Here is an 18,560-nt window from a genome sequence, read left to right as displayed (position 1 = left end):
AATTTGTCCCCATCACATCAAGCGCTGCAACATCAGGAGGCATGTACAATGTACCACCATGACATCAAAAGGTATGTCAATATTATTCTCCCATGTGTTTACCAGGAGGTCAATATTGTGGAGGCACCTTTAAAACACAGCCATAGTTAAGGGTCAGTGTGTCTGTGGATTCGGTAGACACACACAAATAGTTTTGGGTCAATATGGCGACAGTCTCTTGCACGGACATTTTCATGCATCTTTAGTTCCAAGAAGGTATTTTTGTAACAGAATATGTAAGAGTTTCTATCTTCTAACATAATCACAAGCCTTTTTCAATCTATTAAGGAAGCATAGAAACGATGATCAGGTTTTCGTGAGTATTTATTGGAGAGGGCATGTAGTACAAACATATAGTCTGCTGCTAACATCACGTTTACTTACGTTTATATTCTTAATCTTTCTTCAACAAAAAAAGAATATTTTCCCCATGGTGTCCCCAGATTCGAGCATGGGTATAATTAAACTAACAATCCATGCATCTGAAAAAATATCAGTGTTCAAGATAGTATAATAAAATATCTTTAAATACGGAATATAGTCTAGTGAATGCTTCAGAAACTCAGGAGCTACACAACAATTCGATATATATGAATGTTTGTATGTATGTATGTATGTATGTATGTATGTATGTATGTATGTATGTATGTAGTGAATGCTTCAGAAACTCAGGAGCTACACAACAATTCGATATGTATGTACGTATGTATGTATGTATGTATGTATGTATGTGTGTATATTTGATCCCTTTTAATTCTCTGTATTCGTTTCTTGTCTTTCAAATTGCGATCCAGCAAAATAGAACTCTGTTAATTTCTCAAAAGACGTATTAAATGTTCATTTACCAAGAAATTGCTGAATGGTTGCTTGAGCATGATCAGAGATAAATTATCAGTTGATGAGTGTTTCCCTGCATCATTCCATATGTATCGTCGCGCTATTCTCTCATTAAACTCACCAAACATATGTATATCTATATCGCATGTGTTTGACATTTGTGGGGGAGTATAAACTCAACCTAATGCCATTGTATCAGTTGTGCCAATCACCTTTACAAAACCTTTAATGCGTACAGCGTACAACTTACAGAGTTTACAGCGTAGAGCCTTCCAAAATGACGAGAAATACTATAATGTAGAGTGCTTCCTCTACCGGATATCTCGCACACTTGCTACCACACTAAGACATACACAATCTCAAAACAAATTCTCAAATTTATCAGTGTCATATAACACTGTATCAAGTAATGCAGAAAAAAACATTCACCAGGAAATTATACCAATGTGGATCATCAAATTTTAAATTCTACATTTGAGTACAAGCCATTTTTGTTCCATGTTCCAGCTCGATTAGATGGAACCACAGAATCTGCTTTATTGCCTTGATTACACCCATGTCAACCTGTGTGATCGTAATACTGAATGAGAAAAAATATATTTCTTATGTCAAAGTGCTATAACGTGTGTTCTCTGTTTGAATTAAAAAGAAATTCATATGACGGTGGCGGTTGAATGTCTGCCTGTTGTCCGCTTGGAGTGTAGGAAGGTGGTGGTGCAATATCTGTTTGCTGTCCACTAAATGTGGCACTAGGGGATGATCCTATGTCCGTTTGATGTCCACAATATGTGGCACTAGGGAGTGGTCCTATGTCCGTTTGATGTCCACAATATGTGGCACTAGGGAGTGGTCCTATGTCCGTTTGATGTCCACAATATGTGGCACTAGGGAGTGGGCCTACGTTCGTTTGATGTCCACAATATGTGGCACTAGGGAGTGGTCCTATTTCCGTTTGATGTCCACAATATGTGGCACTAGGGAGTGGTCCTACGTTCGTTTGATGCCCACAATATGTGGCACTAGGGAGTGGTCCTATGTCCGTTTGATGTTCACAATATGTGGCACTAGAGATGTGGTCCTACGTTCGTTTGATGTCCACAATATGTGGCACTAGGGAGTGGTCCTACGTTCGTTTGATGTCCACAATACGTGGCACTAGGGAGTGGTCCTACGTTCGTTTGATGTCCACAATACGTGGCACTAGGTAGTGGTCCTATGTCCGTTTGATGTCCACAATATGTGGCACTAGGGAGTGGTCCTACGTTCGTTTGATGCCCACATTATGTGGCACTAGGGAGTGGTCTTATGTCCGTTTGATGTTCACAATATGTGGCACTAGAGTTGTGGTCCTACGTTCGTTTGATGTCCACAATATGTGGCACTAGGGAGTGGTCCTACGTTCGTTTGATGTCCACAATATGTGGCACTAGGGAGTGGTCCCACGTTCGTTTGATGTCCACAATATGTGGCGCAAGGGGCTGTTGCAATATTCGTGTCTTGTCCACTATTTGTGGTGCAATGTGTCAGTGCAACATCCGTTTGTTGTCCACTATATGTGGCCCAAGGGGGTGGTGCAATGTTCGTTTCTTGTGGAGGATACATGTCCTTAAAATATGCTGCCCATGCTTGAGGTGAAATACCCATTTCAATACTCTTTTTTAAATTTCTTGCAATCTCTTGAAGTAATACAAAACATTTTTTTACAGCGTACAGAGTTTACAGCGTATAGCCTTTCAAAATGATGAGTACAGAGTTTACAGCGTATAGCCTTTCCAAATGATGAGTACAGAGTTTACAGCGTATAGCCTTTCCAAATAGTGAGTACAGAGTTTACAGCGTATAGCCTTTCCAAATGATGAGTACAGAGTTTACAGCGTATAGCCTTTCCAAATGATGAGTACAGAGTTTACAGCGTATAGCCTTTCCAAATGATGAGTTCAGAGTTTACAGCGTTTTGCCTTTTTAATGAAGAGTGCTACCCCAACGGGATCTCTCGCACACTGATTTATGTGCTTTGCAAGCACACTTTGACATATACAATTTAAAGACAAATTCTCAATTTTATAAGTGTCATATAATACTGTTTTAGTTATGCAGAGAATGTCAACTTCACCAGAAAATTATACCTATCTGGATCATCTACATTTGAGTAGAAGCCATTTTTGTTCCATGTTCAAGCTGAATTAGAGCGAACCTCACAAGCTGCTTTAATGCCTTGATTGCACCCATGTCACCCTGTGTCTTTGTAATACTAGAGGAGACAAAATATATTTGTCATGTCAAAGTGCTATAACGGTGGTTCATTTTCGCATTTCATTTCTTATTGGGTGTGTTCTCTGTTTGAATTAAAAAGAGATTCATATGACGGTGGCGGGAGAATGTTTGCCTGTTGCCCACTTGGAGTGTAGGGAGGTGGTGGTGCAATATCTGTTTGCTGTCCACTATATGAGGCGCTAAGGGATGATCCTATGTCCGTTTGTTGTTCACAATATGTGGCACTAGGGAGTGGTCCTACGTTCGTTTGTTGTCCACCATATGTGGCGCAAGGGGCTGTTGCAATATCCGTGTCTTGTCTACTATTTGTGGTGCAATGTGTCAGTGCAACATCCGTTTGTTGTCCACTATATGTGGCCAAAGGGGGTGGTGCAATGTTCGTTTCTCGTGGAGGACACATTATGTTATTGCCATCAAAATCGCCACTGATGTAGCTTGTAAAATTGCCCGCAAAAGAGTTCGCGTGGGTTGTATTGGTGGACCTCATAGTTATCGGGACCTGCCCTGGTAATAACTTCTGAGATGGAGGGACTATATCTGTGTTGTCAAGAGCCATCTGTTCCTCATTTTGTTTCCTCTTCTTTCTCATGCAGCAAACACATGTAACAAAGATTGGGAGGATGCATGCGATGATAATGAATATTTTTCCTGTTAATCCGTCGTCCTCGGCGACATCCTCGGCGTCCTCGTCATTGCCCGAAACCAATACCGGTGGATCTTTAAACAAATGAAAATTATAAAAAACACTTGACAGCGTACATTACGCTAAAAACGTCCATGGTTCGAATCCATTGGACGCTTACACAAAATATTGATATGTTTTCCCCACGACCTGTTGTTCACAGGTGAAGTATTCCACAACACCGTAATCATGAAAATCTCAGTAGACTTCACTAATGCACGGAGATTTAACTTTTACAAAGTATTATAATTGGGTGAGGTTAGGTGAAATATTGTTTAATGTTGCGTTCAAGATTATTGCACTTATAGGCCGACATGCATGTGCGAGTATTGCTGATTTAACTAGTCCAGACTAATACCAGTTTTATTGTGCTGTCCCACCGCCATACCATGCCACAGTTTACCAGACTACTTAGACACAGCATACTGACTTCGAGGTATTCAGTCCTTGTTTTATGCCATTAATACCATTGGCCAGACAGGTTAACAAGTACCGTCTTTTAACGTCCATTAATGAAGCGGCCAGATTATGAAACGCCGATCCTTCGCTCTCAGGGCCGACGCTTTATCAATCAGACCACGAAGTCGATCTATTATAAGGATAACATTATTAATCAAATGTACCTACAATACAAGCCACGCCTTTTCTGGGCAATGAAACAATTTATCCCTTATCATATCATTTCTGTTATTGAAATTAAATTCAAGTTTTGCATTTGGGATGAAGAAGTTTGTTTATGGTTATGAAATATTGTGACCAGGTCAGTATATGCAATCTTTAAAGAACTTTCACGCATGTACATAATACCTTCAACACTCACCTGGTTTGTAAGGACAAGTTCCAGAGTACTTGTCACAGATGCCATAACTACACGAACACGGTCGAGAACAGTCTAAGCCATACCAGCCATCGGTACAGTCGAAATAACACATGCCATCACGAAAACATCTTCTACAATTCGGTTTACATTCTTCACACTCTCCATAACTTCTGTAATATCCCTTTTCGCACATTAAACATTCATCTGCACATATTCTACAGCCCTCCGTACAATCTGAAACAAAGACGGATATATATTTATGTGTAGCCAATTACATATACTTATTTCAGTTGTTTCTTCTAGCATGTGAACACCAGGGACAGCATCGACACCATCACCCCACTATTGTCCCCACTGACATCAATAACATCGCCACCAATCATCAGAATGACCACAATAATCGCCACTATTTGCACAATCCATGATAACGCCTGATTCCATCGACCAAATATCTGTCCTTTTTGTAATCGTGATAGTGGAGAACACTGCATATTACTATGAGAAACAGGACTGGAAATTTTGATGACAAATAATAACGATAGTCAAGACAATTTTGGTAATGAAAGTCATCTTGGTGGTATCAGTGATGAAGATATTTCTATGGGGCCAGGCGTTATCATGGATGGTGAAAATAGTGATGTCAGTCGGAATAGTGATGTGGTGATGGTGTCGATGTTGTCCCTGGTGTTCTCATGGTTTACCAACGGCAATAGATGTAATGTTGGTTTCATTGTCTGTTGTTTAACATCAGTCAATAACGGTTTCATCATAACTGTCTGACATACCCCAACTGTTGCGAGAATGGTCACCTGTCGACTATCGAGTTGCAATGAATGCCTGACAACATGACCTCAATTCGATAACGAGAAAGCCTTCGATCGTGTTTGGCTTGACGGTCTCTTCTACAAATTACATAAATTTGGTATCTACGTCTTTTTTACAATTCTATGTACTCTTTGCTGGCTTTAAATCTGCTGTTTTCCCTGTTAAACAGGGTGTAGGTCAGGGTCGTGTCATATCAGCATGGCTCTTTACTCTTTATATAAACGATTTACTTCATGAACTAAGCAATTCCGGTTGTGGACTATGTCTCCCATGGGGACGATGCCCAGGAATACTGCTGGCAGACGACACGACCTTGATCAGCTATAACACAACAGGTCTTCAAATGCTCCTAAACGTTGCAGAAAATTATGGTAACAAGTGGCAGTTAAAATACAATGTGTTCAAAAGTGCTGTCCTAACTTTTGGATGTAGTAAAACCACAGTGTCGCCAGAACATCTTTACTTTGGTAAGATAAAATTACCTGTTCAAGAGGCAATTGTCTATGCGAGAGTGCACAAAAGTAGGTTAAACCTTCTGTTGAAAGAACGAGGTTAGTATGTGAAAAACTGGGAAAATTGATAAATGTAAACCATGATTCTGACTTGTACTTCGGTGGACTTAATCCTTTAGCAGCCGTGCGCATCTGGCAACGAGTGATATTACCCTGTGGCTTATATGGATGTAATGTGTGGGGGAAAACTATCCTTAAAGGAATATGAAATGCTCACAATCACTCAACGCTATTTCTGTAAGAAAATCCAGGATTTTAATAAGCGTATGCCTGACACAATTGGTGTTTTATCAGTACAAGGATACATTGATCAACAAAAGCTTTTGCTCCTTGGTAATCTATGTAATTCAAACCTAATATATATTTTCAAACAAAAGTTTTAGTCCGACTTGGAAAGTTTAGATATAAAGCAACACTAGTTAATAAGAACAAGTGGAACACGAAATCACATATCTTTAGCATGCTACGTCTTGTCTCCAAATATAATTTGTCTGACGAGGTTAATGATTATATAATGTGTTCAAATTTCATCAAGAAACGATTACGGTCAAAACTGGTGAAAGAAAAGATTCACCTACACGAAAAACAATTACTAAACAATGCGCTTCTGAGCAGAATATCTCTGTCTAGATATCTAACAATACGATCTGGACGAGAACAAAGGTTATGGAAACTTGCTCTCGATAGACCAGAATATTTTACTTCTATAGCTAGACTAGTTCGCTTAGGTTCAGTGCCAAAGGAATGTATTTGTGGAACAGTTGTGAATGATATAGTGAAACACGTTTCCATGTCATGGCAAAAGAATTTAGAAGAAAGAAATATTATACCTGTCAGTTGTAAAATCATTGACTTCTTCTGACGTATATGTATACATGTGTGTGTGTGTGTGTGTGTGTGTGTGTGTGTGTGTGTGTGTGTGTGTGTGTGTGCAGATGTTGTCTTTTCACTGTATACCTTGAACTCTTCATGAATTGGAGGAACTAAAGAAAATCTATCTATCCATCCATGAAGATGATTGGACAACGGATGTTATATATTTGATAATGGAGGCATTTATGTGATGGTAATGCAGAACACACACAATAACAAACCGGATTATCCGACACTGAAACACCAATACTGTAGTATTCGTGCGACTTGTGTGGCCCCAAAGCAAACAACAAAGGATCATAATCTGGACCAATCCGTGACGAAACTCTAAAGCGCCCAAGACTTCTTGGCAACCAGTGCAAACTTTACCTGTAACTAACGATGACCTGTTTCAACTGTTGCTACAAATATGCCTTCATAATAAAAAGGGTACATACTTGTTGATGATGCTGCCACCCCATCCAACAGGGCCACCAGGAGGCCCAGGACCAGGAACCGCCAGAACATCTCCTGCTGCCAGTGTGTCATTGGATCTGTGAAAGAAACAACAGGGTGCCGTTGAACAAAGCGATCTGAGCGCTGAGGTGATCGTAAGTTTATGTTAAAGTAGGGGAGTTACGATCATCCTAGTGCCACAGTTGTCAGTCAGTGTTAAGGTAGGGGAGTTACGATCGTCTTAGCACAAATTGATAAGATCGCTTTGTGGAACGGGTCCAGGAATGTAAACGAGCAGCTTGGTACAAATATATCCAAAACATCTCTTATTTCTCTGCAGAAAACAACAAGGCATATGACAGAGCATCTTTCGATTCGTAGACACTACACAGATTGATGAAACGCAGCTCAGGTGTGATATTGACACACCAAAGATGATAATGCTGCCTGACTTTACTCTTCGCAGCAAGCTATTTGCAATTAAAAGAGGCTCGTTTCACAAGGTATGTGAGTTACGATCGCCCTAGCGCAAAGATCGCTTTATGGAACAGGGCCTTGGTCTTTTAAAGAAACAACCAGGCGTCTAGGCCTGATGAGGTTCCACCAGGCCATCTTGGGCAATTTTGACTTTTGAAGTAAGTAGATTAAAACTTGATTTTATATTGCTTTGTGATAACCCAAACCTGTCTCACTGTTGACATACTAAGCTACAGGTGTCCGTATTAATTAAACTTCCCCACATTTTGAATTATTCAATACCTAATTATTGAAGGGTTATATCGTGTGAGTGAGTGAATAAGATTTTACGCCGCTTTTGGCAATATTGGCGGTGGACAACAGAAATGGGCTCCACATATTGTACCCATGTTGAGAATATAACCTGGATCTTCGCGTGATGAGCGAACGCCTTAACCACTGGGTTACCCCACCGCCCATAACATCATGGCATGCCATACATTATACAATGCTGTGCAGTCTTTAGTCGACCTGCAAAATGCCATGTAACACAAAAGAAGGCAAAGTCATACCATGACTCCACTTTATACTATGATTGACTGATATTAAAATATAAGTTGAATTTTATATTTTTCAAAGTGAAATGACGTTAATCATGTTAATTGTGACAACTATGCAATAACTGTAACATGATTGTGAGAACATCTCCAGAATTACAAATGTTCGTAAATTATACACTTTTCAAAACTATGATACAAAACTAACAATACCCCGAGGGAGAGTTGATTCATAGTTTATTGTGACTTAAATGTATCAGGTAGTCATGCTTGGTGACTTGCATACCATCACACCCCGACGGCTAGGAACGGGTTTCGGTTTATTAACCTCTAGTTAGCCTGGTCTAGATGCGATTACGTTAATGATGTTATGACATAGCTACAAGATTGCTTACTACACCGTTAAACAATATTCACTCCCTGTCCCCTTGATAAAAGTAATAGATCACCATACCACTGGACTTAGGCGTAATTTAATGTGATAGTGTTATGTTGGGTAGATTTAATTTCAACAATTTTTCTATACTTTAATGCTTCAATTTGCAGGATACGAACATCATTATGGATCTGGTTTAACCGATGTAGATATAAAGGTGCATCAGAGTTTCTTTATTTCACCACACCAATGAATTACATACAATCTCAACAAACCACACCTTTTCTAATTGACCTAGTTTGGTATCATGAACATTGAATAATACGATCCCAAAATGCTACGGTCTCTCACATGTTCTACGTCCCATCTGATAACCATGAAAGAATTTCTGATATACCGTTTCTAAAATCTGGTTTGGAAGGCAGAAAATGCTAACGCAAATTATATTTTCACAACCTATTGCACAAAAATGTTTATCCTTTACACCGGCAAATACACTTCCTCCATCTCCACCAGTTTTGTAATCATCCGTGCGATGTCTGTGGGAAAGAATCAATACAACTGTCCGTCTATCACAGTTTTATTCGAACAATGCCATTTGGCCGAAGATGGCATCTCAAACAGTATCCAAACTAATCGTTATTTATGACACATGTTCTTTTCAATTTCTAATACAATGATACTTATTCAGTGATTCCAATGATAGTCAACATTCTTACCTATATCCACTGAACGACGATTGGAATAAAACAACAAAACAGCTGCCTCACATCTAGACTGGTTTCCGGATTCTCCGCTTGGTGTCGTCGCTGCTCGTACAAACGGAATCTAGTCGACCCCGCCTCAAGCAGCGCAAATCTCAGTGATCCGTCGTCGGTACCAGTTTAGGCAGTCTCATATGATATTGACAGACTGCTCTATGTTCATTTCGCGATAGTGTTCAAAGCAATATATTCACAGCGCACACCAGTGATGTAAAGACTTAGTGACGACCGTTCCTTGCCATCATGTCAAGGAAATCGCTCGCGGGCGGTGTTAACCATCGATAATTACCTGTGAATAATGATGCCAATGTTATGCTGACATGGGCGGTGTTCACCGTCAATAGTTCCCTGTGGTTAATGACACAAATTGGGAGCTTACCGTCACAAGTAACAATGAGTTTGTGTTAAGAAGCTGATAATATATAATTTCATGTATACGAAGTGCACTCACTACATTTTGATATACCGATTGACCACTGAAGATCCGGGTTAAAATAGGTCTTCAGCAACACATGCTTGTCGTTTGAGGCGACTAACAGGATCGGTGGTCAGGATCTCTGATGGGGTGGCCAGGCCCGTCATGTAGCTGGAATATTGCTGAGTGTGGCGTTAAACACGAACCTACAAACATACATGTTTTGAATTAAATTTAACATATTTCAGAAGAAGGAATTTTTGTTACAGATTATGTAAGAGATTCAACCTATTAACAAAGTCTTAAGCCTGTTTTAATATATGAAGGAAGCATAAAAACGATGTTAGGTTTTCGTAAGTATTTATTAAAGAAGGCATGTAAATGCAAACATATTGTCCATGGTGAATATTTTCCTATAGTGTTTAAAGGAGATATACCCTTATAATTATTTGGAAGTGTGGTGTCCCCAGATTCGTGTATGGGTATAATCAAACTAACAGTCCATGCATCTGGAAATATCATATAATATGTTTAAATGTGTCACAGTCCAGTGAATGCTCACGAAATGTAGCAGGTACGCCATCTCTCCCGGATGATTTGACAGCTTTAAGATTTGGGCGATTTGTTTCTTCTTTCGTAGTCTATTATCTGAACTGACTGCATATCAGTACTGTTACATTGATCAGGGTTCATACAATCATGATCACATCCGACATTATATACATTGATATCAAATTCGTTACTCTGTCCAGTTTCAGGATTTAACATGTCCTTAAAATATGCTGCCCATGCTTGAGGTGAAATACCCATTTCAATACTCTTTTTTAAATTTCTTGCAATCTCTTGAAGTAATACAAAACATTGTTTTACAGCGTACAGAGTTTACAGCGTATAGCCTTTCAAAATGATGAGTACAGACTGAGTTTACAGCGTATAGCCTTTCCAAATGATGAGTACAGAGTTTACAGCGTATAGCCTTTCAAAATGATGAGTACAGAGTTTACAGCGTATAGCCATAAAAGGCGACTATGCTTGTCGTAAAAGGCGACTAACGGGATCGGGTGGTCAGGCTCTCTCGATCGATCCCAATTGCCTGGATCGATGCTCATGATGTCAATCACTGGAATGTCTGGTCCAGACTCGATTATTTACAGACCGCCGTCATATAGCTGGAATAATGCTGAGTGCGGCGTAAAACAACAAACCAACCAACCAAAAAGCCTTTCCAAATGATGAGTACAGAGTTTACATCGTATAGCCTTTCCAAATGATGAGTATATTGCTGAGTGCGGCGTTAAACAACAAACTAACCAACCAAAAAGCCTTTCCAAATGATGAGTACAGAGTTTACAGCGTATAGCCTTTCCAAATGATGAGTACAGAGTTTACAGTGTATAGCCTTTCCAAATGGTGAGTACAGAGTTTACAGCGTATAGCCTTTCAAAATGATGAGTACAGAGTTTACAGCGTATAGCCATAAAAGGCGACTTTGCTTGTCGTAAAAGGCGACTAACGGGATCGGGTGGTCAGGCTCTCTCGATCGATCCCAATTGCCTGGATCGATGCTCATGATGTCAATCACTGGAATGTCTGGTCCAGACTCGATTATTTACAGACCGCCGTCATATAGCTGGAATAATGCTGAGTGCGGCGTAAAACAACAAACCAACCAACCAAAAAGCCTTTCCAAATGATGAGTACAAAGTTTACATCGTATAGCCTTTCCAAATGATGAGTATATTGCTGAGTGCGGCGTTAAACAACAAACCAACCAACCAAAAAGCCTTTCCAAATGATGAGTACAGAGTTTACAGCGTATAGCCTTTCCAAAAAGTGAGTATATTGCTGAGTGCGGCGTTAAACAACAAACCAACCAACCAAAAAGCCTTTCAAAATGTTGAGTACAGAGTTTACAGCGTATAGCCTTTCAAAATGATGAGTCCAGAGTTTACAGCGTATAGCCTTTCCAAATGATGAGTACAGAGTTTACAGCGTATAGCCTTATCTCGCACACTGATTTATGTGCTTTGCAATAAAATGACATAGAAAATCTAAAGACAAATTCTCAATTTTATCAGTGTCATATAACACTGTTTCAGTTATGCAGAGAATGTCAAACTTCACCAGAAAATTATACCTATCTGGATCATCTACATTTGAGTACAAGCCATTTTTGTTCCATGTTCCAGCGGAATTAGATCGAACCACACAAGCTGCTTTAATGCCTTGATTGCACCCATGTCACCCTGTGTCTTTGTAATACTGGAGGAGACAAAATATATTTGTTATGTCAAAGTGCTATAACGGTGGTTCATTTTCGCATTTCATTTCTTCTTGGGTGTGTTCTCTGTTTGAATTAAAAAGAGATTCATATGACGGTGGCGGGAGAATGTCTACCTGTTGCCCACTTGGAGTGTAGGGAGGTGGTGGTGCAATATCTGTTTGCTGTCCACTATATGAGGCGCTAGGGGATGATCCTATGTCCATTTGTTGTCCACAATATGTGGCGCATGGGGGCGGTGCAATGTCCGTTTGATGTCCACAATATGTGGCACTAGGGAGTGGTCCTACGTTCGTTTGTTGTCCACCATATGTGGCGCAAGGGGCTGTTGCAATATCCGTGTCTTGTCTACTATTTGTGGTGCAATGTGTCAGTGCAACATCCGTTTGTTGTCCACAATATGTGGCACTAGGGAGTGGTCCTACGTTCGTTTGTTGTCCACCATATGTGGCGCAAGGGGGCGGTGCAATGTCCGTTTGATGTCCGCAATATGACGCACTAGCGGTGGTGTTTGTTGTCCACCATATGTGGCGCAAGGGGGTAGTGCAACAGCACGTTTCCTGTCCACTACTGATGTAGCTTGACAAATTGTCCGTAAAAAAGTTCGCGTAGGTTGTATTGGTGGACCTCATAGTAATCGGGACCTGCCCTGGTAATGACTTCTGAGATGGAGGGACTATATCTGTGTTGTCAAGGTCCATCTGTTCCACATTTGGTTCCCTGTTCTTTGGCATGCAGCGAATACATGTTATAAAGATTGGGAGGATGCATGCGAGGCCAATGAATATTTTATCTGCTAATCCCCCTTCCTCTGCGTCCTCCTCATTGCCAGAAACCAATACGGGTGGATCTATAAACAAATGAAAGTAATAAAAAAAAAACTTGACATTACGCTAAACAAACGTCCAAGGTTCGAATCTATCGGACGCTAATACGCAAAATGCTTCTGGCATTTTAATTCACTACTATATATTATATCAAATGCGGAGATGCCTGCATACACACATGCTTACATATGCTTCGAGATGATTAATCCTTGTTTTATACCATCAATGCCATTTGCCAGGCAGGTCAACAAATACCATCTTTTAACGTCTATTGGTTTGACGCGGCACGATTTCGATTCCGGGCAGATAATTTGTCAGTTAGACCACGTAGTCGGTCAATTATAAGGGTTATAATATTAATAACATGTACCTACAATACAAGCCACGTCCTGCTGAGCAATAAAAGAATTTATACCTCATCATATCATTTCTTATTTTGAAATTAATTTTTTTGGCATTTGGGATGAAGATGTTTGTTTACGATTAAGAAATATTGTAAACAAGAGAGTATATGCAATGTTTATAATTTCACGCAAGTACATAATACCTTGAATCCTTACCTGTTTCGTCAGGACAAGTCCCAGTGTACTTGTCACAGATGCCATAACTACACGAACACGGCCGAGAACAGTATAAGCCATACCAGCATTCTTTACAGTGGAATTTTCACATGCCATCATGAAAACATCTTCTACAATTCGGAAAACATTCTTTACACTTCCCATATCTTTTGTAATATCCATCATTGCACCATAAACATCCATCTTCACATATTTCACAGTTCCTCGTACAATCTGAAAAAAGATGGATATATATTTTTGTAAAGACAATGTTCCACAATCACTATTAGAAAAAGGATTGGCAATTCTCATGATGAAGAATAACGATAATCAAGACAATTTTGGTAATAAAAGTGATCTTGGTGATATATTTGGTATATATGATGATATTTGGTCTATGGAGTCAAGCGTTATCGTGGATGGTGAAAATAGTGATGATTATTGTGGTCATTCTGGTTATTGGTGGTGATGTCAGTGGGGATAGAGGTGGGGATGTTGTAGTCACGGTAGAAGAACCATGTAATGTAATGTTGGTTTGATTGTCTGTTGTTTTACATCAGTCAACAATAGCTTCTTCATGATAGGGTTTATCCATAATCGAGTCTAGAGTAGAATGGTCAACTGTCGAGTTGCAATGAAAGCCAATTTTATTAGGATCAGACATGGAGGAGGTATTGGGGATTTTCCTAACCCGGCATCTCCACATGGAGATGATAGAACATCGGGTGTTATATATTTGATAAACGAGGCATTAATGTGATGGTAATGCAGAACACACACAATAACAAACACAGGTTACCCGATACTGAAACACCAACACCGTAGTATTCGTACGACTTGTGTGACCTCAAAGCAAACGTCAAAGGATCATAATCGGGGCCATTCCGTGACGAAACTCTAAAGCGCCCAAGACTTCTTGGCAACCAGTGCAAACTTTACCTGTAACTAACGATGACCTGTTTCAACTGTTGCTACAAATGTGCCTTCATAATAAAAAAGGGTACATACTTGTTGATGATGCTGCCACCCCATCCAACAGGGCCACCAGGAGGCCCAGGACCAGGAACCGCCAGAACATCTCCTGCTGCCAGTGTGTCATTGGATCTGTGAAAGAAACAACAGGGTGCCGTTGAACAAAGCGATCTGAGCGCTGAGGTGATCGTAATTCAGTGTTCAAGTGGGAGAGTTACACTCATTTTAGCACCAACTTATAAGATACCTTTGAGAAACGGCTCCAGGAATGTAAACGAGCAGCTTAGTACAAATATCTCCAACAAATTTCTTATTTCTCTGCAAAATGCCATGTCACACAAAAGAAGGCAAGGTCACACCATGACTCCACTTTAAACCATGATTGACTGATATTAAAATATAAGTTGAATTTTAAATATTTTTCAAAGTGACATGATGTTAATTGTGGCAACTATGCAATAACTGTAACATGATTGTGAGAACATCTCCAGAATTACAGATGTAAGTAAATTATACACTTTTCAAAACTGTGATAGAAAACTAACAATATCCCGAGGGAGAGTTGATTCATAGTTTCTTGTGACTTAGATGTATCAGGTGGTCATGCTTAGTGACTTGCAAACCATCACACCCCGACGGCTAGGAACGGGTTTCAGTATATTAACCTCTGGTTAGCCTGGTCTAGATGCGATTACTTTTATGATGTTATGACATAGCTGCAAGGTTGCTTACTGCGCCGTTAAACAAGATTCACTTACTCCCTGCTTCCTGGATAAAGTAATAGATCACCATACCACTGGACTTAGGCTTAATATAATGTGATAGTGTTATATTGGGTAGATTTAATTTCAACATGTTTTTATACTTTAATTCGTCAATTTGCAGGATACGTAAACCATTATAAATCTGGTTTAACCGATGATGATATAAAAGTGCATCAGAGTTTCTCTATTTCACCACACTAATGAATTATATACAATCCCATACAAACCACACCCTTTTTTTGCACCAAAATGTGATCCTTTACCCAAGTAAATAACTCCCCCCATTTCCCAAGCTTGGTATTCGTCCGAGCGATGTCTGTGGAAAGAATCAATACAACTGTCCGTCTATCACAGTTTCATTCGAACAATGCCATTTGGCCGAAGATGGCATCTCAAACAGGATCCAAACTAATCGATATTTATGATACATGTTCTTTTCATTTTCTAACACAATGATACTTATTCAGTGATTCCAATCATAGTCAACATTCTTACCTATATCGACTGAACGACAGTTAGAATCCTTACCTCCAGACTGGTTTTCGGATCCTCCGCTTGGTGTCGCTGCTCGTACAAACGGAAACCAGTCGACCTCACCTCAAGCATCGTCCTTCTCAGTGATCTGTCATCGCTACCAGTTTAGGCAGTCCCATATGATGTTGACAGACGACTCTTTGTCCACTGCTGAATAGTGTTCAAATGAATATATTCACAGCCCACATCAGTTATGTAAAGTGACGGCTGTTTCTTGTTATCATGTCAAGGAAATCGGTCACAGGCGGTGTTAACCATCAATAATTACCTGTGAATAATGACAAAAATTGGAGGAGGGGCGTTTTACAAGTGACCACGTGTGAAGGGTTACACAAGTGATCACATATGACGGTTAGTACAAGTGATTACGTGTGAAGAGTAGCACACGCGACCACGTGTGAAGGGTTAAACATGTGGACAACGTGCGGTAGGTACGTGTTCCCAGTTGTCGTGATTAGGGGAGTTGCTGATATGGTCCGAGATGGCTGATTTACTGTCTGGTTTGATGGTTGAAGTTTTGTGCTCTTTGATTCTGGAGTTGATGGCTCGGGATGTTTCACCTACATAGGATTGTCTACAGTTACAGTCAATTATATACGCTACACCTTTATGTGCTTGGTTGTGTTTCTGCCGTTGGCTCTTAATTAGTATGGTATTGAGGGAGGTGGATCTGGTGAAGTAGGTGCCAATATTGGCCTCTGATGGCCTCTTGAAATAGAAATTTTGAAATGATTATTAATACATAACGCTTACATAAGGCCCCAACTGTTAATCCTCCACCTACCATATATATTCTGTACCATGTTCATTATTCAGCCTTGCTTGACAACAGTTTAAAGATATATACCGAAACGTCGCCATTACAGTAAAATAAAGAGTTTGTTGTCCATAAATTGTTGTTGGTCAATATGGCGACAGTCTCTTGCAAGGACATTTTCATGTATGTTTTGAATTAAATTTAACATCAACATAGTCAAAGGCCTATTTTAATCTATGACGTAAGCAGAATACTGATTTTCAGGTTTTTGTTGGCATTTATTAAAGAAGGCATGTAAGTGCAAACATATCGTCTATGGTGAATAATTTCCAAATAGTGTTTAAAGGAAATATACCCCTATAATTATTTGGAAGTGTGGTGTCCCCGGATTCGTGTACGGGTATTATATAATATGTTTAAATGTGGACTAAAATCGAGCGAATGCTGCCTAAGAAACTCAGGAGGTACATCATCTCTCCCGGATGATTTGAAGGATATTAGATTTGAGTGAGTTTTTTTTCTACTTCTGTCGTCTTTTATTGCTACTGACAGCATATCAGTACTGTTACATTGATCAGGGTTCATACAATCACGATCACAGTCGACATTATACACATTGATATCAAATTCATTACTTTGTCTAGTTTCAGGATTTAACAAGTCCTTCAAATATGTTGCCTTAGCTTGAGGGGAATACCATTTCAATATTTTTACTCTGCAGGAGCGACTGGATACTTTGTTATAAATTTCTTGCCATCTCTTGAAGTGATAGCTGAGTTGACGTTCTCAATGGCATTTATGTTAAATAATTCTTTGTTTTCCTTACATGTCTTCCTATTTGTTTTGTTCAAGGTAAAGATTAAGATTCTGAGCATTCCTTGATAAAGAGAAGATGAGAGCATATATATTTGATGCCTTTTAATTCTCTGTATTCTTTAGGCTGTTTCTTTGAAAAAGCATTATCATTTCTTGTTTTTATCAGTCTTTCAAATTGCGATCCAGCAAAATGGAACAACTCCGTTAATTTCTCAAAAAACACATTTACATTTTCATTTACCAGTCAAAGAAAATTGCTGAATAATTGCTTGATCATGATCAGAGTCAGAATTATCAGTAGATATGTGTTTCCCTGCATCATTCCATATGTATCGTTGCGCTACTCTCTCATTAAACTCACCAAACATATGTATATCTATATCGCATGTGTTTGACTTTTCTGGGAGAGTATAAACTCAACCTAATGCCATTGTATCAGTTGTGCCAATCACCTTTACAAAACTTTTAATGCGTACAGCGTACAACTTACAGATTTTACAGCGTACAGCCTTCCAAAATGATGAGAAATACTATAATGTAAAGTGCTACCCCTACCGGATATCTCGCACACTGCTTAATGCGCTTTGCTAGCACACTAAGATTTACACAATCTAAAAACAAATTCTCAACTTTATCAGTGTCATATAAGACTGTTTCAAATGATGCAGAAAATGTCACATTTCACCAGGAAATTATACCAATCTGGATCATCTACATTTGAGTACAAGCTATGTGAGTGAGTGAGTAAGTGAGTTTGGTTTAACACTGCTTTTAACATTATTCCAGTTAAATCATGGCGTGGCAGCTTAATGTGGGAGGAAAGCCCGAAGTGATGCAGGTCTCAGACGTTTACCACTTCGGTGAGACCCACGAGCACGGGTATGGTGCTGACAAACCTAGAAACATAATCGGGGTGAACCGGGATTTGAACCCAAAATCAAAGGTTTCTGGCATGCCCAAAGGACGCAACTTACACAACTGGGCCTCCCGTGTCCCCTTTTCCATGTTCAAGCTCAATTAGATGGAACCACAGAATCTGCTTTAATGCCTTGATTGCACACTTGTTACCCTGTGTAGTCGTGATACTGGGTGAGAAAAAATATATGTCTAATGTCAAGTGCTATAACGGTGGTTCATTTTTACATTTCAATTCTTCTTAGTTGTGTTCTCTGTTTGAATCAAAC

At 39.6% G+C, this 18,560-nt stretch overlaps 1 protein-coding gene across 1 annotated transcript; it reads right to left on the bottom strand.

The window, feature by feature from the left end:
* Nucleotides 1–347: 347 nt before the first annotated feature.
* LOC124139731 lies at nt 348–16,037 on the bottom strand. Its single transcript, XM_046507028.2, has 7 exons — nt 15,798–16,037; nt 14,542–14,637; nt 13,534–13,767; nt 9,406–10,071; nt 7,300–7,395; nt 4,653–4,886; nt 348–3,867 (listed from the first exon to the last, which is right to left on the bottom strand). The coding sequence occupies exons 5-7, from the start codon at nt 7,388–7,390 to the stop codon at nt 3,197–3,199; spliced, it is 996 nt and encodes a 331-aa protein (XP_046362984.2). The 5' UTR covers nt 7,391–7,395; nt 9,406–10,071; nt 13,534–13,767; nt 14,542–14,637; nt 15,798–16,037; the 3' UTR covers nt 348–3,196.
* Between the last annotated feature and the right edge of the window lie 2,523 nt (nt 16,038–18,560).

This window comes from Haliotis rufescens, unplaced genomic scaffold (genome assembly GCF_023055435.1).
Source record: "Haliotis rufescens isolate VD_foot unplaced genomic scaffold, xgHalRufe1.0.p SCAF_1, whole genome shotgun sequence".
NCBI classification, from domain to species: Eukaryota; Metazoa; Mollusca; class Gastropoda; order Lepetellida; family Haliotidae; genus Haliotis; species Haliotis rufescens.
Note: the sequence above shows the minus strand (reverse complement) of the source record. Positions and strands in the feature narration are given on the sequence as shown.